Source organism: Schistocerca nitens, chromosome 12 (assembly GCF_023898315.1).
Source record: "Schistocerca nitens isolate TAMUIC-IGC-003100 chromosome 12, iqSchNite1.1, whole genome shotgun sequence".
Taxonomy (NCBI): domain Eukaryota; kingdom Metazoa; phylum Arthropoda; class Insecta; order Orthoptera; family Acrididae; genus Schistocerca; species Schistocerca nitens.
Window position 1 is genome coordinate 83,007,546 of NC_064625.1, and position 25,545 is coordinate 83,033,090.

General features: G+C 45.6%; 1 protein-coding gene and 1 pseudogene across 1 annotated transcript in view; both read left to right on the forward strand.

Moving 5' to 3' along the window:
• The window catches only part of LOC126215070 (homeotic protein ultrabithorax-like), a 976,291-nt gene that overhangs the window by 535,209 nt on the left and 415,537 nt on the right, over window positions 1-25,545 (forward strand). The window contains exon 2 of the mRNA XM_049941718.1: window positions 15,539-15,619. Within this exon, the coding sequence (XP_049797675.1) occupies window positions 15,539-15,619 (81 nt within the window). The remainder of the gene's footprint in view (window positions 1-15,538; window positions 15,620-25,545) is intronic.
• LOC126215589 (5S ribosomal RNA) lies at window positions 7,994-8,111 on the forward strand (annotated as a pseudogene).

Here is a 25,545-nt window from a genome sequence, read left to right on the forward strand (position 1 = left end):
TGTTTTACTGCATCGCCAACAGTGTAATCGAAGAGTGGTGTATTTCTTCATCTAATTATGCGCCATTAAGTTACATTTATTTACGTTAAGGTCAAGTGCCAGTCTTTGCTCCAATTTTCAATCGCCAGCAGCTCATCTCGCCACTGTTTTCTGGCGTTTCGAGCTTCCGATCGACGACATCATCTTCTATAGAGCAATTTTACGAAGCTTCGGGCGTTACCTGTTAGATCTTCTACAAATACTGCAAACGGCAGTCGTCCTGTAACACATTTGTGATACACTCGAAATTTCTTCAGACTTTTCATCTGCTTATTTCACCTCTTGATTCGTAGACTGACTTTCCATTTCCCATTCGATGACGTTCAGGACAGTTTTTTTGTGCTTCATGTTTCTTCTTGTTTGCACTTAATACTATTCATGTTCATACTGAACTACCCTAGATTCGGAACTCCTTGAAAGGTACTATCACATTCCACCTGCCACTTCGCCAGGACATGCGAGAGGTAAACTCCAACCGCCGCCATCGTCGTCGACAGTACATCATCCCCACCCTTACCACAAATTACAGGGCTGCCGACGAACCCCTGATACCGCACAGCTTACCTCCTAATCCACCCCCTCTGCATGCCACACGCCACAGTTTACTAACGACCCCCGTGTGCTACCCCTACGACTGCTGCTCTTCCTTAATAACGTCTCTGGCAAGGCCGCTGGAATCTGCGGACCTCCGCGCTGTCCGAAAGAAACTCGAAACAACTCGCGCGGTACACGCCTCCGCTAGGGAGCAGTTTTGGGAACTGCTCCCCTCGTGTTCTGCTCCCCCTTTTCTCGCATTCCTTGCCTCTTACGTCACCCTCCTCACTCCTCCCTCCCTCCCTCCCTCCCTCCGGCATGATTCTCTTTTCTCGTCCTCTCTCGCGTCAAGACGCTTTCCTTCATTTCTGCCGATGGCGCACCGCCCCGCGGGAGCCGTACGTCTCAAGGTGGGCGGTGGCGCCCGGGCAGTCTCCGAAGTCCAGCCGGGCAGACGCGCGTCTTTCTTCTCGGCTTTCTTCTTCTCTTCCTCCTCCACCTCTTCCTCGTCTTCTTGCCAGCCCCCGTGGCACTGTCAGCATAACGCGGGACATTACTGCCGCCGGACACGTGCGCCCGCGGCCGAGATATGGGGTGCGTGGCGGAGGGTGTTCGGCAGGTGGCGCCGGTGGAAGCGACCTCTCCGTCACGGACGGGAGATAAATCCGGCGTCGTCGTCTTATTGAGACTGATGTCGTGGCGTGTGGGGGGGAGACGAGAGGATTCGGTGCTGCGGCTGCCGTTCTGAGTCACCGCTGGATATGAGGCGCAGCTTCACCAGCAAGTAGATTCCACAACGCCTCTGTAAGTTTACTTGTCTCCATAAATACAGGCCGCATATGCACTATTTGATCGTAAGTATCTGAAACTCACTATGTGACGCGGAATTTAAAACTAGGTTACACAAGAAACAGATTCGATGGTGTAAAAGGAGGCGGGCAGTACCGTCAATAGAGGATCAGGCAGTAACAGCGGGATGGTTCGATCAGGAGACCTCAGTCGCTTCGTACGTGGTACAATCATGAGTAACAGATTCACTTCAGCCCTTCCAAACCATGTCAAGTCAATTGTTGGCGATATGACAGCGAAGTGGAAACGCGAAGGAACAACTGAAGCTAATAAAGACCAGGCAGTGTTCTGTGCCTGATAAATAGATTTACATTACAGGAGTTTCTAATCGTTGTGCTTGTATATTCTGTTCATCAGTACGATACGATATTTCAGTGCTTCTGTCATTCAGAAGTACATCGCAACATTGCTTAGGACATGCATGCGTGTCTCACCCGTAGGGGAATATACCGGGTGATCAAAAAGTCAGTATAAATTTGAAAACTGAATAAATCACGGAATAATGTAGATAGAGAGGTACAAATTGACACACATGTTTGGAATGACATGGGGTTTTATTAGGACCAAAAAAATACAAAAGTTCAAAAAATGTCCCACAGATGGCCGTTGATCTGTCAGAATAGCAATATTTAGCATAACAAAGTAAGACAAAGCAAAGATGATGATCTTTACAGGAAATGCTCAATATGTCCACCATCATTCCTCAACAATAGCTGTAGTCGAGGAATAATGTTGTGAACAGCACTGTAAAGCATGTCCGGAGTTATGGTGAGGTATTGGCGTCGGATGTTGTCTTTCAGCATCCCTAGAGATGTCGGCCGATCACGATACACTTGCTACTTCATGTAACCCCAAAGCCAATAATCGCACGGACTGACGTCTGGGGACCTGGGAGGCCAAGCATGACGAAAGTGGCGGCTGAGCACACGATCATCACCAAACGACGCGCTCAAGAGATCTTTCACGCGCCATCTGTCAGACATTTTGTGAACTTTGTTTTTTTTTTTTTTGTTCTAATAAAACCCCATGTCATTGAAGCATGTGTGTCAATTTTTACCTCTCTATCTACATTATTCCGTCGTTTATTAAGTTTTCAAATTTATACTGACTTTTTGATCACCCTGTACATAATGGACGTAGAAGTGCCAGCTACACAAACAAAGTTCAAAGATATGGGACCTCCCACGCCCGGGTTCCCGGGTTCGATTCCCGGCGGGGTGAGGGATTTTCTCTGCCTCGTGATGGCTGGGTGTTGTGTGCTGTCCTTAGGTTAGTTAGGTTTAAGTAGTTCTAAGTTCTAGGGGACTTATGACCACAGCAGTTGAGTCCCATAGTGCTCAGAGCCATTTGAACCATTTGATATGGGACTTCAGGTGCAGCCGAGAAGTGTGTGGATAGTTTCATGGTAAGACCACCGCCTGCAGTAAGCGGGAAATCCAGCTCCGCCACAAATTTTCGTTGTGCCCATTTAATAATACAGTAGATGGTTCTCTATATAAGCAGCTGCGAATACATTTCATGTAACTGTTCATGGTGTGAAGAAATATATGCTCTGGCCATTGGTCCTCGGCCTTACTTTCGTATTTTGCAGTTATTACAGCACCAATGAAACTCTTGCAGACGCTGAAGCATCGAAAGTACGAAGTACAGTAACTTCCATATACGATAAGGTATAGATTTTACTGTACTTTCATCCATTTTAGGAATTTTATACAGTTTGTAATGACTTACTACAACAGCATATTAAATTTGACGTATGCACTGTTTTTCATCAACAAATTTAATTTAAGTAATTTTTTGGAGTAATGCTTAAACGTAGATACAAAATTATGAATTCTGTAACCTGCTAAGGGAAATATTGCAGAAAAGTTGTTTTGTGGGTAAGGGGAAAAGGGGGGAGGGAGGTTGAGAGCAGCTCAGCTTCGGTAGCTCTCCCAGTGGTCCAGGATCATCTCATTACAGATTTGACCAATCTCACTGGAACACACCGAAGTACATGGTTTTAAAAAAAGCAAGCAAAGTTCCGCTGCTCTGGCTACAGGCGGCCAATCGGGACCGACCGACTACCCTGTCATCCATAGTGGCGTGGCGTGGAGTCAGAACACCGCTCTGACAGACGTTGTCAGCTTTACAGATCTTCCATGCTATTAAAGCATTAGATAAAATGTTTCCTGTCCACTATCTTTCTTGGGATGTGACAAAGAGAACTGGACAAGTCGGCCGTGGCAGCATACTGCCTGGAAAATGGTCAGAGGTATCGTTTGAGGAGATGCGGATCTTGGTCCAGGTGACTAAATATTGGTGTCCTGTTATCAGAAAAATTACCCGAGAGGAAATACCCTTGGTTTTCGTGCCACGTCAACTGATATAATATTTTCGAGCCTTCGACACCATTCACCAATATCGCCATCGTTAATGGCTGAGCCGTGGCGTGGAGTGGACAAGGAGAGGTTACGAAATTGGCCGTATCTTTTTCAGAGGCACCATCCCTGCTTCTGTTGATTGGGGACTGCATGGAGTGCTGTGTGCACAACGACCATATATGTTAAATTAAAAGGAAGGTCAGCGTTGGCCGTAATATTGATGTTTTATTGATAGCAGAATCGATTTTCGATCATATGGTGATCATCTTCAGAGCTGTACATATTAACCAGTGTCTGAGTTTAATTTGTACAGCACTCAAGATGATCACCATATGATCGAAAATCGATTCTGCTATCAATGAAACATCAATATTACGGCCAACGCTGACCTTCCTTTTAATCCCTGCTTTTGCCGTCAGCTATTTAGGCTAACTGCGCGAACCAGAAACTCTGGATGGGCAGACGGGGATTCGATCCCGCTCCTGCCAAGTGCGGGTCTGGTGCGTGAAGAGTTGTGCGTAGCGTCGCTCGGTTCGAAACTCTAAAATTAGGGATGCGAAGGACTGGTTTAGAACGACATAACGATATCTCGGGCAGAGTGTTTGAAAAACTGACACCAAACTCCGTGTTGTTAGACAAGAGGGAAATATTGTAGCACTAAGCAGAAGACTGCCGGGTTTAGAAGAATTACGCTCATCTCACACTTCAGCGACGCCAGAGGTGGATGTCAGCTTCGCCCCTGCAGAGAAAGGCGTATGCCAACCCGCAGGACATATCAGCAGCTCGCACCCCCAGCGGGCGTTTTCCCACTAGACTTCTCATCACGTACTGGAGTCCTGTCCTACGGGGGACAGGGTGTCCCGCTTCCAATATCCGGGATACCTCCGCTCGCTTCATGCAGTGCGGCGGAATAAAGAAGAGATGCACCGGAGGAGATGAACGCGTGCGGGGATAGCAGCAGAGCAGAACGGCGTGGCCCTGTGTCTCCAGCGCCCAGAGGTATTTTATTTTCGCGTTATTTATGTTCCCGGCGTGACGGGCTGGCAATGAAGCGGGGGTCCTGGACCCCCACGGGCAGATATTGGCAGAGGGACCCAGTGCGATGGATGCCTCGCTCCGGTGGAAGTAATAACATGGACAGCGAGGGATGCTCGGGGGTGGCGGGGGAGGCGAGTTCTGTGAAGCCCCACCCCTAGGTGGAATCCACAGTGCGGAGTGGAGTGGACAGTCTTGCTAGTTTTCAAATTGCAGTCTACCACGAAATTCTGCAGCCAATAACAGTACGTCGCCCCAATCACGAGCCCAAAAGTTGGTTATTATTGAAGTGCAGCTACTCACAGAGATCCATTGTGGGCTATATTCATGGTATGGGAGACAAACGTAGTAGGTATGCTATTGCGTCAATGCGGAACAGACGTACACTGGAAGAAAATCGGTCCAATTTTGGCCGCCAGTTGCAAATCTGGCGCTGTGAATGCAGGAAAGACGTATAGAAATATTGGCATATCTAATGGATTACAAACGGGTACGTGGGCAGCAAATGTCATACGAGTGAGAAAGGTGTAATGTTGATTTTATTAACAACTGCAGGTTACACAGTTTGTTGAATATGAGAACCGGAGAAGCCGACGAGATGCACGGCCGTACAACGATGTGATTAAAAGTCGCACCAGACATTTCCGATGGAATCTGAGCAACATATTCCTGTAAACATTCTACAGTGACGGTATCAAGAATCACGTGTCTGTTGGAGAAATGTATTCGTTGCCAGGGTGGTTATGTTGAGAAACTTATATGTAACTATGAAGAATAAAGATGTAGAATGTTAATAAAGTTTGTTTTATTTTAAGATCTTGAAGAGACTACACACACAAATTTTCGAGGCGTAACTCTTCAGCACACCTTCGTAATTTTAAACATCCATGATTTCAGATATAAATGTAACAGTGAAATACACGGATAATACAACAATAATTATGTTCTTCATAAAATAATAAATCTTACTTCAGTGTCATGCTTTGTATGCATCTCTTTGTTGGTTTCTCTGTAATTCATATAAATCTCCAGTTTCATTCCAATCTTGATAAACTTTTGCACACTTTACCTTCATGACAAGAATAAAATTACTGTCTACGTAAGATAAAGAACACTTGGATGGACGTGGGCTGCATTTAGACTGACGTAGATTGTATCAGATTATAAAATTTTCTCTGGCTTCCAGCCGCGTCTAGCGGCCTAAAACCACGAGCTTTCGGCCGAGTTCTCGTCAACCATTGTCAAGAGGCCACGTGAGAATAGCTGAAGAGAAATCGGTCGCAAGCTCTTGGATTTTAAGCCACTGGACGTGGCAGGAATCCCGAGAAAAGTTTGTCAGTACATATCGCTGCAAAATTGTGCATTCGTATATATGAGAGAAACTTTGTTACCAAACGTATCGAAAGGTACTTGAACAATTTACTTCAAAGTTCTTGGCCAATTTACTTCACGTTGCTACGTTTAGATGAAACAGTGAAGAAAATTAACAAAAAATAAAATGCTTGACAAATGTAATATATAATGATAAACTGATCGTAATTGCTATTGTGAGAATAAATTACAGCGGCAAGACCCGTCTCGGAGATAGTACCATCAGACGTCACCAGAGTTCAGGACGAGTGAAAGCTCGAGAATTTGACATAAGCATGATTTAAAACTATTATTTATTGATTGGTTGCCGTCGACACATACCCTAGAAGATATTTTAGTCCGTGTTTCACAATTACTTTTGTTATTAAAGTCCACAGTGTTATACAAACGCTAAGGCAGGTTGTGAATATGGTACCAACAAAAGTCATGGATCCCGGGTCGATCAGATCAAACAGAACCCGAGATTTCCCGAAATGTGACGTAAACTGTTCGAACAGAGCTCAAACACAACCCTACTTGAGAAACTCAAAACTGAGCTGAAAAAAAGGAAACGAATTCTCAGAAAACACAATGAGTTACTTACAGCAAAATGGAACAACAGATGGAGCAACTAATAATCTTTTCGTACAGGGAAAATAGAAAGTTTGCGTAAATTTACTTGAGGAAATGAATTAAAAATGGTAATACAAAACCATTTACTTCCTATTGAATTTTTAACGAGCGAGGTGGTGCAGTGGTTAGTACACTGGACTCGCATTCGGGAGGACGACAGTTCAATCCCGCGTCCGGCCGTCCTAATTTAGGTTTTCCGTGATTTCCCTAAATCACTCCAGGAAAATGCTGGGATGGTTCCTTTGAAAGGGCACGTCCGACTTCCTTCCCCGTCCTTCCCTATTCCGATGAGACCGATGACCTTGCTGTATGGTCTCTTCCCCCAAACAATCCAATCCAAATCCTATCGAATTTTAACAGATATATCGTACTTCTGATGACGAACGCTAATAAAAGAAGCACACCTCAAATATCGCCTTAGATTATAAGCGATTGCAGTTTTCCATGCGGCTTGCCTTCCCTGGAAGTATCAGCAAGGCACAGGGCTAATGACTGTGTGTGGCAGATTTTAATCATACCGCGCATCGCTCGTCACTGCAGCTAGTCTGTTTATAAAATATAATAATATCGCTTTGGTTATGACATCAAAATTAAAGCAAACGTAGAATCACAATTTCGATCTCATTGGATCGTGTTGTGAAGTCATTTGTGTCGTATTATCCAGTGCACAGAGGCGCACTGGCCAGTTCCATTGCAAGGTGAAACTGTTAGGGTGTGTCAAGAGGGTGAGTTACATAGCAAGTCTTTCTTTTCTGGCCACAATTTCGATGGAAAATTTCCAGTGTTACGCCCGCGCTGTGTTGATGCCGGTCATAATCTTAGCTGCCTGCCAAATCCATAGCAAGTGCTGCCCGGTTCACACTGCAGCACGGAGCGCCTCCTATTCCGCGTCTGCGAGGGATTTCTTACCCTTGGCCAGTCCGCTGGCCGTCCAATATCCCGCGGCGCCACCTGCGGCCATCAGCGTCCCAGATGCCGGACTCCCCTTCTGTCCTTCGGGGCGTCACAGATGTTCCCTCGGGGGCCCTGAGTTTACCCCGTCCTCCCTCCAGGAACCGTTCCTCTCCTCACGAGAAGGCGGAACGTCGAGACCAACTTCCCGCAGTGCCCGTCCTCAGAAGACAGCCCTCGGGGGAAGACTGGCAATCAAAGTGGTCCTTATCCAATTAACTAGAGCCTCACTTATCTGCGGCAACGGCCTTGCCGCAGCGGATACACCGGTTCCCGTGAGATCACCGAAGTTAAGCGCTGTCGGGCATGGACGGCTCTTGGATGGGTGACCATCCAGGCCACCATGCGCTGTTGCCATTTTTCGGGGTGCACTCAGCCTCTTGATGCCAATTAATGAGCTACTCGACCGAATAGTAGCGGCTTCGGTCAAGAACACCAATATAACGACCGGCAGAGCGGTGTGCTGACCCCACGCCCCTCCTATCCGCATCCTCCACTGAGGAAGACACGGCGGTCGGATGCTCCCGGTGGCCTGAAGACGGGGTGTTTTCACCTACCTGCGGTACTCGGAATGAACAAGAAACACGTAACCAATTAGTAAAGCCACTCTCTTATTCTCAACTCTCGTGACCACATTAGATGGAGATACTATACGTACCCGGTTTCATTTCAAATGATTCGCCATCAGACCCAGTGTCTTTTTACGAACCTAACCACCGTAGCTTACACCTCCGACAGTGTCAAACGAACTGGGTCGAAGTGGCTCTCAATTATTTACTGGAGACATCGCATAAATGTACAATATTTAACGCTGAAAAGCCAGAGAGACTGGTACAACTGCCTAATATCGTGTATGATCCCCGCGAGCACGCAATACGACGTGGGATGGACTCGACTAATGTCTGACGTAGCGCTGGAGGGAACTGACACCATGAATCCTGCAAGGCTGTCCATAACTCCGTAAGATTACGAGGGAGGGGGAGGTGGGAGGTGGGGGGGGGGGGAGATCTCTTCTGAACAGCACGTTGCAAGGCATTGCCCAAGTCGGAATGGACAATGAACAGGAATTGACGCAGGTGATCAGACAGGAGGCACCTGTCAGAGTTCTGTCTAGACGGATCAGGGGGTCCCATATCTCACTAACTGCACACGCCTCACACCATTACTGAGCCCCACCAGCTTGAACAGTCGCCTGCTGACATGCAGGGCCGCCGGCCGTTGTGGCCGAGCGGTTCTAGGCGCTTCAGTCCGGAATCGCGCTGCTGCTACGGTCGCAGGTTTGAATCCTGCCTCGGGCATGGATGTGTGTGATGTCCTTAGGTTAGTTAGGTTTAATTAGTTCTAAGTCTAGGGGACTCATGACCTCAGATGTTAGTCCCGTTGTGCTTAGAGCCATTTGAACCATTTTAACATGCAGGGCCCATGGATTCATGAGGTTGACTCCATATCCGTACACGTCCGTCCGCTCGATACAATTCGAAACGAGAACCGTCCGACCAGGCAACATGTTTCCGATCATCAACAGTCCAATGTCGGTGTTGACGGGCCCAGTCGAGGCGTCAAGCTTTGTGTCGTGCTGTCATCAAGGGCACACGAGTTTGCCTTCAGCTCCGAAAGGCCATATCGATGATGTTTCGTCGAATAGTTCGCACGCTGACACTTGTTGATGGCCCAGCACTGCAATCTGCAGCAATTTGCGGAAGGGTTGCACTTCTGTCATGTTGAACGATTCTCTTCAGTCGTCATTGGTCCCGTTCTTGTAGGATCTTTTTCCGGCAGCAGTGACGCCGGAGACCTGATGTTTTACCGCTTTCCTGATATTCACGGTGCACTCGTGAAAACTGCCCACATGCAGTTCCAGGCATTTTCTACTGTTTTCCTTGTTATGAAACATCTACATGATTACTCTAGAATTAAGAATTAAGTGCCTAGCAGAGGCTTCATCGAACCACCTTCAAGCTATTTCTCTACCGTCCCTCTCCCGAACAGTGCGCGGGGTACTTAAACACTTAAATCTTTCCGTGGAGCTTTGATTTATTTTAGTATGATGATCATTTCTCCCTGTACATGTTGGCGCCAATTAATGTTTTTCGTATTAAGAGGAGAAAGTTAGTGATTGAAATTTCGTAAGAAGGTCTTGCAGTAACGAAACACACCTTTTTTAAGCGTGACTGCCATTCCAATTCGCGTATCATGTCCGTGGCACTCTCTCCTCTATTTCGCGATAATACAAAAGGTACTGCCCTTCTTTGTACTTCTCTGATGTCCTCCGTCAGTCTTCTCTGATGCAGACCCCACACCGCACAGCAGTACTTCAGCAAAAGGTGGACAAACTTAGTGTATGCAGTTTCTTCACTAGACGTGTTGCATTTTCTTAGTGTTCTGCCACTAAATCGCAGTCTTTGGTTCACTTTCCTCATAATATTCCAAATTAAGTTATTCCTAATTGTAACCCATCAGTAATTAGTTGAATGCACAATCTTTACATTTATGTGATATATCATGTGACTGAAATTTAGCAGGCTCCTTCCTTTTAGTACTCATGCAGATGACTTCACACTTTTCATTGTTTACAGTCAACTGTCCCCATTTTCACATCACACAGGTACCTTATCTACATCTTTTTTAAATTGATTTAGATCATCTGATGACTTAACAATACAGTAAATGACACCATCACCTGTAAACAATATCTAAATTGGTTATATAGATCAGGAACACGAGGCGGCCTACGACACTTCCTCGGGGATACCAGATATTACTTCTGCTTTACTCGGTGATTTGTCGTCAAATATGTCGTTTCAGACAGGAAAGGAGGTTCTATTTTGTACAGCCTCTATAAATGTTTTCGGAGATACATATTTATCTGGTGAATAATCTTTTAAAGCTAGTTGGAAGACACTATTAGTTCGCTAGTTACGGAGTTTTATGACCAATAAAATTCTACATATTTTTAAAAACACTTGCATGACGTGTGGCAGTTCAGCTATATTTCTGCGTCTGTGTACCGTCTTGTACTGTGACTGGGAATACGGTTTTCTATAACGCAACATGTGATATTAGGAAATTAACAGAGTTTTTTTAATGTCTCGAAAACGGGCACATGTTTTAGTTTTCAATAACTACTATTTCAAAATTTATTTAGCCTGAAAATTATTTTTGATAATACTTATACTTAATTTTAGTTCACTTACTGATTATTGGTGTATAGTAAATAATGGAACAAACAGACTATTAAATATAGTACTGAAAAGTTTTCCTCAACTGCAACAGTCCCAAATTTCAGTTGAATATTTGTTCATGGGCATTCGACGCTGTTGTTTGCTGGGACATTTCTTAATATTTCGAAAAACCTTACTTTACCACAGCAATTTTTGTAATTTCAGAAAAAGACTGAAGCACACAAACAGTGAATGCCTTTATTTATATGTGAAATACGGAAACAGTAGTTCAAGGTACAATACTCTCCCCCACTGTCTGTCACGTTCTCGAGGACTTGTTTTAAAAATCAAGTCTTCATTTATTCACCTCTCCAGTTTCATAGAGCTGACATGTCTATTCGAATAGTTTGTACGGGAGCCTTACGCTTTAACACAAAATGATGAAGCAATTTTCACTTATTTCTTCCCAACCGTACCATATTTTCGTATGTTTGTACTCAGATCTTGAAAATGGTCATCGGACACCAGAATTAATTACGTGGTGTAAACTATTGGCATAAATATTTTTTAAAAAAAGCATTCCCTGAGCCAGTGCGAATTTTGCTGGAACTGTATCGCAACGTCCTATATCTAAAATTTAATCTCACTGTTGCGTCACATCACGTAACAGCTCAAGTTTATTCCAGAGGTGTTATTTCATACACTATCATCCTGAAGTCAACGGAGGAAAGAGAAGTAATGTTCAAATATTGTTGCACCGCACTGAACTAACGACTCTTTGAATGTGTTTGTATGTGGAGATTCGTAAGAAAAATTCAAATCGTATTTGCATAGCAGATCCAACTTATTATTGGCAAATGATGGTATTTGCTTGTGCCACAAGAATGAGCTACGCGCCAACTAATGTGTAAAACTGTATCGCAATCTCTAGCTATTCTCTACATCGCGTTTTACGGGAAAAAACAAAGTAACCATAATCTCGGACAACGTGATTTAGTGACCTGCAAGCAGGCTGTTGTACACTCTAGTTTCTCGTTGCTCGTTTTCTAAAGAAATCATTCCCCCTCATATCGGCGATAAATAAGACCGTTGGGAGCTTGTACAGGTTAGAATATTTTACGTAATGACAGTGTACGATCACGGTGCAACGCACGTTTGCATAGTATGAATATGTAAAAGCGTTGTCCGCGCTTGTGTGCCGTGCCAGCGATCGGTTGTGTTACAAGTGAATGACGGGTCGGCCTAACGGGGCACCCGTTGGATGATGGCTCTTAGCGTGTGTGTTCCGGTTATCTGAACGGCATCTTCAGGGCGGACGCAGGTGATGATATGCTGCCGGAAGCCCGTTCCCAGCGTTCCAGAAGCAAGACAAGAATGTGCCTTGAGGGAGTGAACGGAGGCTGGAGACGAAATACTGAGGCGACGTATTCAGGAACATCACGATTCCTTGTTGCGTTCTCTGTATACTCACGGTTGGAATAGTTCTCCACTACTGGCCAGTGTCACAACTTCAGTGTTTCAATGTTTCAAAGACGGCGTCTTAAAATACATAGCAGCTTTTCTCACTGACTGTCTTTGACGTTTCCGTACAAGTAACGGCGACGATAATTTCTCTTCACGGAGATCTTCACTTCATAAAAGTCACAGCAGCGTCCTGCTTTTAATGGTATCGGCCTAGACCGAAAGTGAAAGAAAGACGTGCACAGTAACATGCTCTATTCAAGCAGTAAGAGAATCTGTTCATTTATTTACCATTCGCTGCGAAATACACGGTGTATCAAACAGAACCATCTGACTTAAGAAAATCATAACTATTGTGTTATATGAGATACGTGCGTGAACAACGTACTGTTGGAAAGAGCGACCTCTCGAGGTTTACATGGTTACCGCTAGGTAGCATCAATGTGTGCGACCACTTCAATTCTAGTAAAAATGGTGTCGGGACAACAGAAAGAGTTTTCTGTTCTACGTTTCGCGCAGTGTGTGTCAGTAACAACTGCTTAGCGTGACTTTCGTTCTAAGTATGATGTGTATTCTCCTATAGCACAGAGCATTATAGAATAGCATGAACAATTCCGAGAAACAGGTTATTTGTGTAAAGGCAAATCGCCGGGCAGTCCCCGAGTGTCTGACGTAGACATAGAACGCATCCTCCATAGTTTCACAAGAACTCCGCAGAAATCCGTTCGCCGTGCAGCTCGACAGCTCAACATGCCACTGATGTCCTTCAGGCGTGTGTTGTGTCGACGTTTATGTATGAAACCATACAAAATTCAGCCACTGCAACCTCTTCGTGAAGGTGACAAACAACGAAGTGTGGAGTTCTGTAAATTTGTTCTTGGCAAGATGTAGGATGACAGTTTTCTTCCACGCTCAGTGTTTAGTGACGAGACAACATTCCATTTAAATGGAAAGGTGAACCGTCATAATGCGAGAATATGGGGTACGGAACAACTACATGAAGTTGTACAATATGAGATGGACTGTCCAAAATTTAATATATTTTGTGCAGCTCTACATCTACATGATTACTCTGAAATTCACATTTAAGTGCTTGGCGGAGGGTTCATCGAACCACAATCATACTATCTCTCTACCATTCCACTCGCGAACAGCTCTGATTTCCCTTATTTTATTTTGATCATCATTCCTAATTATGTAGGTTAGGCTCAAAAAAATATTTTCGCATTCGGAAGAGAAAGTTGGTGACTGAAATTTCGTAAATAGATCTCGCCGCGACGAAAAACGTCTTTGCTTTAATGACTTCCATCCCAACTCGCATATCATATCTGCCACACTCTCTCCCCTAATACGTGATAATGCAAAACGAGCTGCCCTTTTTTGCACCCTTTCGATGTCCTCCGTCAATCCCACCTGGTAAGGATCCCACACGCGCAGCAATATTCTAACAGAGGACGAACGAGTGTAGTGTAAACTGTCTCATTAGTGGACTTGTTGCATCTTCAAAGTGTCCTGCCAATGAAATGCAACCCTTGGATCGCCTTCCCCACAACATTATCTATGTGGTCTTTCCAACAGAAGTTGTTCGTAATTTTAACACCCAGGTACTTAGTTGAATTGACGGCCTTGAGAATTGTACTATTTATCGAGTAATCGAATTCCAACGGATTTCTTTCGGAACTCATGTGGATCACCTCACACTTTTCGTTATTTAGCGTCAACTGCCTCCTGCCACACCATTCAGCAATCTTTTCTAAATCGCTTTGCAACTGATACTGGTCTTCGGATGACCTTACTAGACAGTAAATTACGGCATCATGTGCGAACAACCTAAGAGAACTGCTCAGATTGTCACCCAGGTCATTTATGTAGATCAGGAACAGCAGAGGTCCCAGGACGCTTCCCTGGGGAACACCTGATGTCACTTCAATTTTACTCGATGATTTGCCTATTACTACGAACTGCGACCTTCCTGACAGGAAATCACGAATCCAGTCGCACAACTGAGACGATACCCCATAGTCCCGCAGCTTGATTAGAATTCGCTTGTGAGGATCGGTGTCAAAAGCTTTCCGGAAATCTAGAAATACGAAATCAACTTGAGATCCCCTGTCGATAGCGGCCATTACTTCGTGCGAATAAAGAGCTAGTTGCGTTGCACAAGAACGAATTTCTGAAACCATGCTGATTACTTATCAATAAATCGTTCCCTTCGAGGAAAAGGTGTTTGGTCCATTTTTCTTTGCCGAGATCACTGTACAGGAAGCACGTATGAGAACTTTCTTTTCCCACAGTTGGGGGACTGATTCGAACCACTTCATTTGCCAACAGGATGCGGCACCGTCGCAGTCGGATCTGAAAGTGCAAGAATTTTCAAATCAGAGGGTTACTGAGGAATGGATTGGTTGCACTGAACCAGATTTTTCAGTCTCATGTTACTGGCCTCCAAGGCCGCCGGACCTTACTCTGTGCGATTAGTTCTTGTGGGGATTTGTAAGAGTCACTGCTTATGTGCCCCCGTTACCAGCAACAGCGAATGAACTGAGACATCGCAAACAGCAGCTGTGGAAGCTGTAACTCAGCACGTGCTCGCTGCAGTGTGGGAACAGTTTGAATACCGCATTGACATATGCCGTGCATCTCTAGGGGGGCATATTGAACACCCAGGAAAAGATATGAAGAATAACTTTTTGAGTATCCCATTCATCAAAAAACGAAATTCATTATGTATGTTTACTAGTTTCAGAAATATAGACATGCCAAATCGGATGATTCTTTTTGGTACACCCTGTATTCATGTGTGGACACGTCTGTGCAAGAGGGAGATCAAGAAGTGAATACACTAAACAGATTCAGAAGGGTGTAGGTTGCAGTAGGTACTGGGATATGAAGGAGATTGCACAGGATAGAGTAGCATGCAGAGCTCCATCAAACCAGTCTCAGGACTGAAGACGACAACAACAACAACTACTACTGTGAAAAGCAATTCTGTCATCTGGCCCAAATGTGTTGGCTGCAAGAAGTAGTGGGCGACTTGGTGTAGCTTCAATCTAATAATTTGTCCTTTGGGAAGCCTGCATTTTTTGAGCAAGGATATAATAAGACTGTATTGTGTTTGAGTCCACATTTTGACGTGTCTTTCTTTTTCCTCTTGTGTTCCAGGTGAGTGTGGTCACCATCACGGCAACTTCTCTTGGTTAAAGGATAGCGCAGGTGCACCCGTGCCTTACCAGTGGATCGCAGGTAGGACATTTCCTGTCTCTTTTTCCATTTTAGTCATAGTTTCGCCTGTACTGTTTCAGTACAGTGTTTCAACGTCGAAAGGTACTACTGAGCAAACAGAAACTGCTGTAGTTTCACTGTAAGTTGAAACATACTTCCTGCTAATTGACGTTCGCTAAGGCAAGTGGTCAGTAGTTAACTTCCCAGAGTTTTTCCGTTGGTTTCCTGCCAACTCCTCCGGTATGTTTTCCTGACAATTTCATTAGCTCCACCGACAGATTTAGGTAGTGTATTACTTTTCTCCCTTGCTCATATCTTCACTATGCTGTTAAGGTCCAGAAAAACATCTACCTTGAGACCAGAAGAAGGGTTCGATGTAGCTGGCTTTAGAGGAGAGCTCTACGCGTCGAAAGCGGGAAAACGAGGCGGAAATAAAGCGGCTAGAAGCCTTTACACTGAGGTAACAGAAGTCACGGAATAGCGATATGTACATGTATACGGGGTATAAAAGGGCAGTGCATTGCTCACCTGTCACTTGTACTCAGGTGGTCCATACGAGAAGGTTACCGATGCGATTGCGGCCGCACAACGCAAATTAATGGTCTTCGAACTCGGAATGGTAGTTCGCGCCAGGCGCATGAGACAATCCATTTCGGAAATGGTTCAAATGGCTCTCAGCACTATGGGACTTAACTTCTAAGGTCATCAGTCCCCTAGAACTTAGAACTACGTAAACCTAACTAACCTAAAGACAATACACACGTCCGTGCCCGAGGAAGGATTCGAACCTGTGACCGTAGCGGTCGCGCGGTTCCAGACTGTAGCGCCTAGAACCGCTGGGCCACCAAGGCCGGCCATTTCGGAAATCGTTAGCGAATTTAATATTCCGAGATCCAGAGTGTCAAGAATGGGCGTAGAAGACTAAATATGAGGCATTGCGTATCACCATTGACGGCCTTCACTTACACACTGAGAGCAGCGTAGAGTTGTTAGTGCTAACAGACAAGCAACACTGTGTTGAATAACCGCAGAAATCAGTCTGAGACGTACGACGGAATTTGACATAAATGGTCTACGGCAGCAGACGAGCATGGAGCGTCTCTCCTGGACTCGTGACCATATTGTTTGGACCGTAGACGACTGGAAAACTGTGATATGGTCAGATGGGTACAGATTTTAATTGGTAAAAACCCGTGGTAGGGTCCGAGTGTGTCGCACACCCTACTCAGCCGTGGACCCGAGTTGTCAAGAAGACACAGTGCAGCCTGAAGGTGGCTCCATAATGGTGTTGGCTGTTTTTACATGTAATAAACTGCGTCCTCTGATACAACTGAACCGATCGTTGACAGGAAATGGTTATGTTCGGCTACTTGGATACCATTTGCAGCAAATCATGGAATTCGTGTTCTCAAACAACTATGCGGCATAACACCAGGCCACAGTTGTTCGCGATTGGTTTTAAGAACATTCTGGACGTTTCGAGCGAGCGATTTGCCCAGCGAGATCGCCAGTCTGAATCGCGTCGAGCATTTATGGGACATATCGAGAGGTCAGTTCGTACACAAAATCCTGCACCGACAACACTATCGCAATTATAGACCGCTATAGAGGCAGCAAGGGTCAGTATTTCCACAATGGACTTGTTGAGTCCATCCCACGTCGAGTTGCTTCGCCACGCCGGGCGCAATCAGGTCCGAAACTATATTAGGAGGGGACTCATGACTAGACCGCGGATTTTAGGTAAAAACCTATTTTGTTCCTGAGTTCCTATTTGCATAAAATTTTGTGCTTATGCGTTTCATGACTATTTACACTTAATAGCGTTAATTCTACATATAGGACCTAAAAAAGCCTATTTCGACGTTAGTGCCTATTTTTGCCTATTTCGGCTTTAATATCCTAAAAAGTGCCTATTTCATCATATAAGGCAGTGGCTTTTTCCATACTATACGACAGATGGAAAAAAAAATATTTTCTGCCCAGTGTGCAGCAAGGTGGCTAGTTGATATCCGCTCATGCTTCGTATTTGCCTAACACTTCGGTCTTTTTTTATATCGCTATCCCTATTAATACCAAATACTCTTTATAGTTGTTTTATTATTCATATGTAAAAAAATACATCACGGATCTTTAGGTTAAATTGAAGCAAATTCTTTTAACCAATAAATCTGGTGAATCCTCTGAAAGAAACAAGTTCGGCAGTGATTTGTGTCATGCACTTGTGGCAGCAAACATCCCCTTTCGGAAACTAAAAAACCCTATTTTCAGAGGTTTTCTTGAGAAGTACTGCTATCAGTCTATTCATGCAGAGTAAACTTTACGTAAGAATTATGTGGATTCAGCTTACAATGCTGCATTGCACAGAATCCGAGAAGATGTTGGAGAATCTTGTATATGGATTTCTGTGGATGAAACTACTGACAGTCTTGGCCGTTACATTGCAAACCTGATTTTTGGCAAGCTAGATCCAGATGCTCCATCCAGGGCTCATTTGGTATACTCAAAACAGCTTGCAAAAACTAACCAACAAACAATAGCACAGTTTGTGAACAATGGGCTTAAGGTGCTATACTCAAACGGAGTGGATGAGAATAAGGTGCTTCTGGCCGTCACTGATGCTGCTGCATGTATGATAGCAGCGTTTCAACTATTAAAAGTATTCTACCGATTGATGCTGTACGTAACTTGTGTAGTGCAACCGCATAGCAGGGCAAGTAAGGCTACAATTTCCAAAAGTAAATAAAGTAATATCTATGGTGAAGAAAATTTTTGTCAAGGCACCATCAAGAATACAGGCATTCAAAGAACAGCTTCCAGATGTCCCATTGCCGCCAGAGCCTGTTGTCACCAGCGGGGGCACGTGGCTGATAGCAGCAGAATACTATAGTATGCATCTCTCAGCTGTCCAGAAAGTGGTTGAAAATATACCGGAGGATGCTGTATCCGTAACTGCAGCAGTGGAGTTACTCAAAGATTCTTCTTTAAAACAGGACTTATCTTACACTAGGGCCCACTACACATTTATGGCAAGAATAATTTCACACTTAGAAGGCTCAGGGACAATATTTCTTTGCTTGAAGAAGTCAAAATGAAAATTAATGAAGCGCCATGTGAAGTAGAGGAAAAAGTACGGGCAAAAAAGCAAACGGTTTAGCAGAAGAAAACTGGCCTGAAGGAGTTGCGTGCAGCTGCCGACATACTTAGTGGAAAATGCAGCACTCCTGACTGCAGCATTCCTGTCCAACATGTGCCGAAAATGAAGTACGCCCCTGTCACAGCTGTTGATGTAGAACGTTCTTTTTCAGCGTATAAACTGATTCTGACTGACTAGCGCCACAGTTTTTCACTAGAAAACCTAGAAAATATTTTGGTTATTTATTGTGAAGCCAACTATGGTCATCTTTTTTACGGAGATCTTTACCTTGCAGGAACTCAAAAATATTTGGAGTTGCGTTCAACATTAATGTTGTAGATTGCTGTGCTCTGTAACTATGTAAATATTCATTCTCCTTGTTTTAATGACTAATGAGATGTTCATACTGTGAACACTGTGCATTTCAATTTATTTTTATTTTCTCTGCATCATTTTTATTAGAGCCTATTTTAGGTTTTATATAACCTAAATGAACTACCGAAGGAGCCTATTTTAGGTGCCTAAAAATCCGTGGCCTACTCATGACTTTTGTTACTTCAGTGTATATACGGAATGTATGGAGTGTATACGTAGTGCATGTTGTGTTGTATATAACGTAAACATGGCAGGTAAAGGAGTGTGTCACGACAAGAGACATTGCGACTGGTTGCCCAAACGTTTTACACGCAACACCTACACCTCTTATTGGTTGATCTGAATCGGCCTGATGATGGAGCCTTAAACGACGGAAACGTCTGATGGAAAAAAGTTAAATGCGACTTTTATTAATAAATTTGTAATTTATATACGTTATTAGTGCATTGAGTGTAATGTTTCATACCACCTTTGTAGAGGAGGTCGCCCAGTGTATAAAATATACACTGAAGCGCCAAAGAAACTGGTAAAGGCATGCGTATTCAAATACAGAAACGTCTAAACAGGCAGAATACGGCACTGCGGTCGGCAGTGTCTATATAACACAGCAAGCGTCTGGCGCAGTTATTAGGTAGGTTACTGCTGCTACAATTTCAGGTTACCAAGATTTAAGTGAATCTGAACGTGGTGTTACAGTCGCCGCACGAGCGATGGGACGCAGCATCTCCAACGTAGCGGTGAAGTGAGTATTTTACCGTACGACCATTTCAGTAGTGTACCGTGAATATCAGGAATCCGGTAAAACATCACACCTCCAACGTCGCTGCGGCTGGAAAAAGACCGTGCAAGAACGAGACCAACGACGACAGAAGAGAATCGTCCAACGTGACAGAAGTGCAACTCTTCTGCAAATTGCTGCAGATTTCAGTTCTGGTGCGAACCATTCAACGCAACATCATCGACATGGGCTTTCGGAGCCGAAGGCTCACTCGTGTACCCGTGATGAATGCACAACATACAGCTTTACACCTCGCCTGTGGCCGGAAAGCCGTCCGGTCTGAGGCGCTGCAGTCATGGACTGTGCGGCTGGTCCCGGCGGAGGTTCGAGTCCTCCCTCGGGCATGGGTGTCTCTGTTTGTCCTTAGGATAATTTAAGTAGTGTGTAAGCTTAGGGACTGATGGCCTTACCAGTTAAGTCCCATCAGATTTCACACACATTTGAACATTTTTTTGTGCCCGGAAACTCTTACATTGGACTGTTGATGACTGGAAACTTATTGCATAGTCGCGTTTCAGACTGTATTGAGACGATGGACGTGTACTGGTATGGAGACAACCTCATGAATCCATGGATCCTGCATATCAGCAGGGGCTGTTCAACCTGGTGGAGGCTCTGTAGTGGTGTGGGGCACGTGCAGTAGGAGTGATATGGGACTCCTGCTACCTCTAGATACGACTCTGACAGGATACACATACGTAAGCATCCTGTCTGATAACCAGCGTCAGTTCACGTTCATTGCGCATTCCGACGGACTTGGTCGATCCCAGCAGGACACTGCGACACCCTACACGTCCAGAATTGCTACAGAGTGGCTCCAGGAACACCCATCTGATTTTAAATACCTCGGCTGGGCACCAAACCCCACAGACATTGACATTATTGACCATATCTGGGATGGCTTGCGACGTGTTGTTCAGAAGAGATCTCCAAGCGCTCGTAGTCTTACAGTCCGCAGCTCGTGGTCTCGCGGTCGCGTTCTCGCTTCCCGAGCGCGGAGTCCCGGGTACGATTCCCGGCGGGGTCATCAATCATAAAAATGGCGAGATAGGACTGAGCAGCGGTTGGGAATTTCTACGGGCGCTGATGACCGCGCAGTTGAGCGCCCCACAAACCAAACATAATCATCATCATTATCATCATCATCATCATCGTGCTCTTTCAGATTTGACACTCCTGCAGGATTCATGGTGTCAATTCCCTCCAGCACTACTTCAGTCATTAGCTGAGTCTATGCGACGTCGTGATGCGGCACTCTTGCGTGCACGCGGGGGCCCTATGCGATATTAGGCGAGTGTACCACTTTCTCTGGCTCTTCAGTGTATATCATACGCGTTTTTCACAGCGTTAGTACGGGTGAGGGGTTTCTTAAGAGTAGCGCCGGTGTGACGCCCCGCCACGCCAGCGGTGTGGTGTGGTACGGTGTGGCGCGACAGGTGCCCGGCGAGTGGTCAGCCTCGGCGCTTCCTTTCGCAGTGCGGCCACCTTGCCCGCGCCAAACTTCCCCTCCGCCGCGGGACTTTTCTTCCCTCGGCGGTGGTCGGGTTTCTTGCTGCACCGCCGCTGCCGTTTGCAGCTCGTTGTTGAGACGGGCCGCGCAGCGCTCGGCGACGCCCCATAAATAATACATCTCTCGCCGCCGGCGATTACTGGGAAGCCGACCGTCGCGGCAAGAACACGCCGGCTCCGCTAGCTGCCGGCTGCCTGCCTGCCTGCATTCCTGCGCTGCTATCCGGCCCGCCGTCCGGCCCACTTTAATGATCTACAGTCCTTTCTGCACCTCGTTCCGCGACGTCGCCGCAAAACACTCCTCCTTCCGTGCCTCCTCCTCCTCCTCCTCCTCCTCCTCCTCCTCCTCCTCCTCCCTCCCTCTCCCTCCTTCATCTACCGTCCTCTTGCTCCGGTTTCAGTGCGCGCGCGCACACACCTACCTCCGCCGGTAGCCACGCATGCCGGACGGCGAACTGCATTGCTGCGCGAGAATGCAGCAACCCGACACTTCACACTCCTGGGCTGCACTGAACCTGCCGATTCCGATCGTCCGATTTGACACGCGACTCTTCCCACGAGTCACGCCACTCGCGCGCAAACAGAGACTGGCCACAGCACTGTAAAAAGTTATTTTGCTTCTGCATATACATCTTAGAGCCAAAGAAACAGGTACACCTGCCTAACACCGTGTAGAGTCCCCCGCGAGCACGCAGAAATGCCGCAACGACATGTGGCATGGACTCGACTAATGTCTGATGGTTCAAATGCCTCTGAGTACTATGGGACTTAATATCTGAGGTCATCATCCCCTAGAACTTAGAACTACTTAAACATAACTAACCTAAGGACATCACACACATCCATGCCCGAGGCACGATTCGAACCTGCGACCATAGCGATCGCGTGGTTCCAGACTGTAGCGCCTAGAACCGCTCGGCCACTTCGGCCGACGATAAGACACGTCCTGATATATCAAGGGTTAGTCAGTTTCGTAATTGAGGGAAAGTATGCAGTGTAGAGGGAAATCAAAATCTGAATACAGTAAGGACTGTCCAATAGATGTAGGTTGCAGTACTTATTCGGAGATGGAGACAATTACAAAAACTGGGCTAGCGCGCGGAACTGCATCAAACTAGTCTTCCGAGAGGAGACCACAACAACAAACAAGTGGTTGTCCATAGTTATTATGGGCACCTGTACACAAAATACCGTGTTAGACAATGTTCTTTTGTCGATTGCCCAGTACAAAATGTAGAAATCACTGGACACATCGGACATCATTAGAGAGTGTACGCTCATGTACAGTTTCTATTGCTCTCTACACCCAGTATACTGCAGTTTACAAAAGAAAACTATTAAACACGATATTTTTTGAGCTTGACGCTATGATACTGGTGACTCGTGACCTTTTACGGAAACAGTATGTAGCGCTATACTTTTTATTGCACTTTTATGATTGTTACACAGTACTGTTTCTGGCTGCAAGAGAAGTGATTTCATAATCAGTTAAAAAGTGGGTGTCAGTCCTTAAAAGCCAGAAAGTTCAAAGTGGGTCTGGTAAGATTTTTTGATCCAACAGGCGCAGTACCACAAAAAAATTCAAATCAATAAAAGTCGTTCTCCTGCATTGCATTAAATACTAATAAAGTTGAGTAAAAAATACAGGAATGCTTGACACATGCAACTTTGTTTTGAAATGTATGTCTTAGAGGTGATGGAAGCATTGATGGGACAACGTGCGTCTACTGGAACTTCACTCTAAAAATGAACTGACGTTCAAAAAATTTGCATCAATTGAGGACATGCGAAAGTAAGATACTGATAAGAGAGAACAATTTTAATCAGGACCAAGGAAGGATACACTTGGTAGAGCTAAAGATGAAGGATCGTGTAATGCTACCAGAAATAAGGCTTATAATCAAAGACGGACCGGTATCGACAGTGGATTCTGCTTTTGCAAGGGGGTGATCTGTGTGTCTCCTGTCAGAGGGAATGACAGCACTCCCTCGGCAGGAACAGAAAGGATCACTTCTTGTCGGAGGGAGCATTGCATCATGCTTCTGAACAACGCAGACAGTGCAATATGGTATTCATCCGCCAACACTGGGCAACCGATTTTCAATTAAAATTTTTCCCCTGTGCGTGAATATACATAACGAAAGTACGAGAACAGGCTGCAGACAAACGATTGACACCGTATGGAAGTCTGGGTATGGCCACGAGTTGTGTTCGGATACGGTAATGGTACGGCGACCGCTTGTGATAAGCGGGATATCTGGGTTCGAGTCCCGCTCCGGCACAAATTTCCATTTTCGTCATCCCATTATACGGCCGATGGTTGTACATATTCTCAAAAACGAATATATCTCATGTATAGGACTAATTAATGGTGGTCACGTGTTCCAGAATTAAGAGTTATGTCTGGTCCCACAGTGTGTTGATAATGGTGCTGCTGGAAGTTGACCTAGCAGTCGCCATCGAATAAATTTCTGCAAGACGTTGTGGTGGTTGCATCGCCGCATCTGGTTTGGAATCTCGTCCACTGGACGGAAAGAAAGAAAGGACCCGGTATGTAAACTTGTGGTGCAATGTAGAATACTAACCTTTTACACATAATGTTGTTAATGGCGACGACAACATTCCTGGTGCTGAAATCTGGGACAGCTAGCCCCATGGAATGCTCTTCGATAAGAGAACGCCGGAATCATCGACTCATCTGGGCTGGAATCTCGCCCACTGGAGGAAAAGGAAGAAAGGACCCAGGATAGAAGCTTGTGGTAGAACATAGAATACTAACCTGTAGCACAATACTATAACGCTGAAGAAAACTACCTTAATACTGGAGTCTGCGACAGTTGCCCCCACAGAGTATCTTCCGATAAGAGGATGAGGAATTATGATCAACACATCTGGGCTGGAATCTCAGCCACTGGACCGAGGATAGAGTGTTGTGGAAGAGATTACAGTACAGTGTGACGACACTACCGAAGATGACGGTGGTAGTGAAGACTGGAAAGCCATTCGTATGTGCTGGAGTGGGATCGGCGCGCCTGGACTGGAAGCTCCGGCCGCTGGAGGCTGAGGCTGCTGGATTGAGCCGTCGCGGCTCGGCGCGGCGCGGTGACGCAACAGCGCGCCCTCCATCTTGCGCTCGCGGCTTCTTCCCACATCCTTCTTCTCTCACCTCTTCCTCTTCTCCTCCTCCTCATCCTCCTCCTCCTCCTCCTTTGCTTTCCTCTTCTCTTTTCTCCTCTCCGGCTCTCTGTTTTTATTTTCGTGCCCCAGCGCGCGCTCGCACGCACGCCGCCGCCTTGTCCTCCTTTTTTTTTCCAGCCGGACGGCCTCCCGCCGTCAGGAACAGGTCCTGGCAGCGTTCTCCAGTCTCCAGGCCGGACGCTGGACTCTGGAGCCTGGAGCCCGGAGACTGCGATGGCGTGCCCGACACAGCCTAGGCCACTGCTAGCCTCCAGTGCAGTTTATGCCCAAACACCCAGTGCTGGAGAACTGAATTACTGGGATCTCACTGACTGTCCTCCGAAAATGCCTCCAGGATGTTTAAATGAAGTGTCTAATATTCCTACAGATGATAGTATTGGTAGAAAACTAGAAGGAAAACCCCTATAATGATATGTCTGGAAACCGAAACCCTTTTGGTATAAGGACTAGTTTGTCCTCTCATTGCCATATGTCTGTCACGTATAAGAAGACAGTATAGGTAGTGCTGCATGTGGTTACTACGCATCCGCACACATCCTTCAGTCCTTCTCTTCAAATACAGCTGGCTCCATTGGAATTGTGTCACATCTGTTGGTCAGTCGCTCTTTTAACGTCTGCACAATGTCGATGGATGGGGTATGCACCAACGCCTCTAAAATGTTCTTATTGCTAGAAATCCAACGGAGGTGACGGTGTAGGCCATGGCACTAAACCCACTGTATCGATCCATTGCACATGAAACCTTTCGTTCCTGGGCTGTTGAACGATCCGTGAAAAATGTGATGGTGCCCTGTCGCGTTTATACCACAGCTGTTATGTTCCTGCGCGGGTTAACAATCTCAGAGTTAGTAATTCATTACAATTATTCGAGTTGGTAATTCATTACAATTATTCAGGCATGCGTAATGAACAGCAACAGTAAGAGAGGTTAAACCACCGAATACCATAAATTAC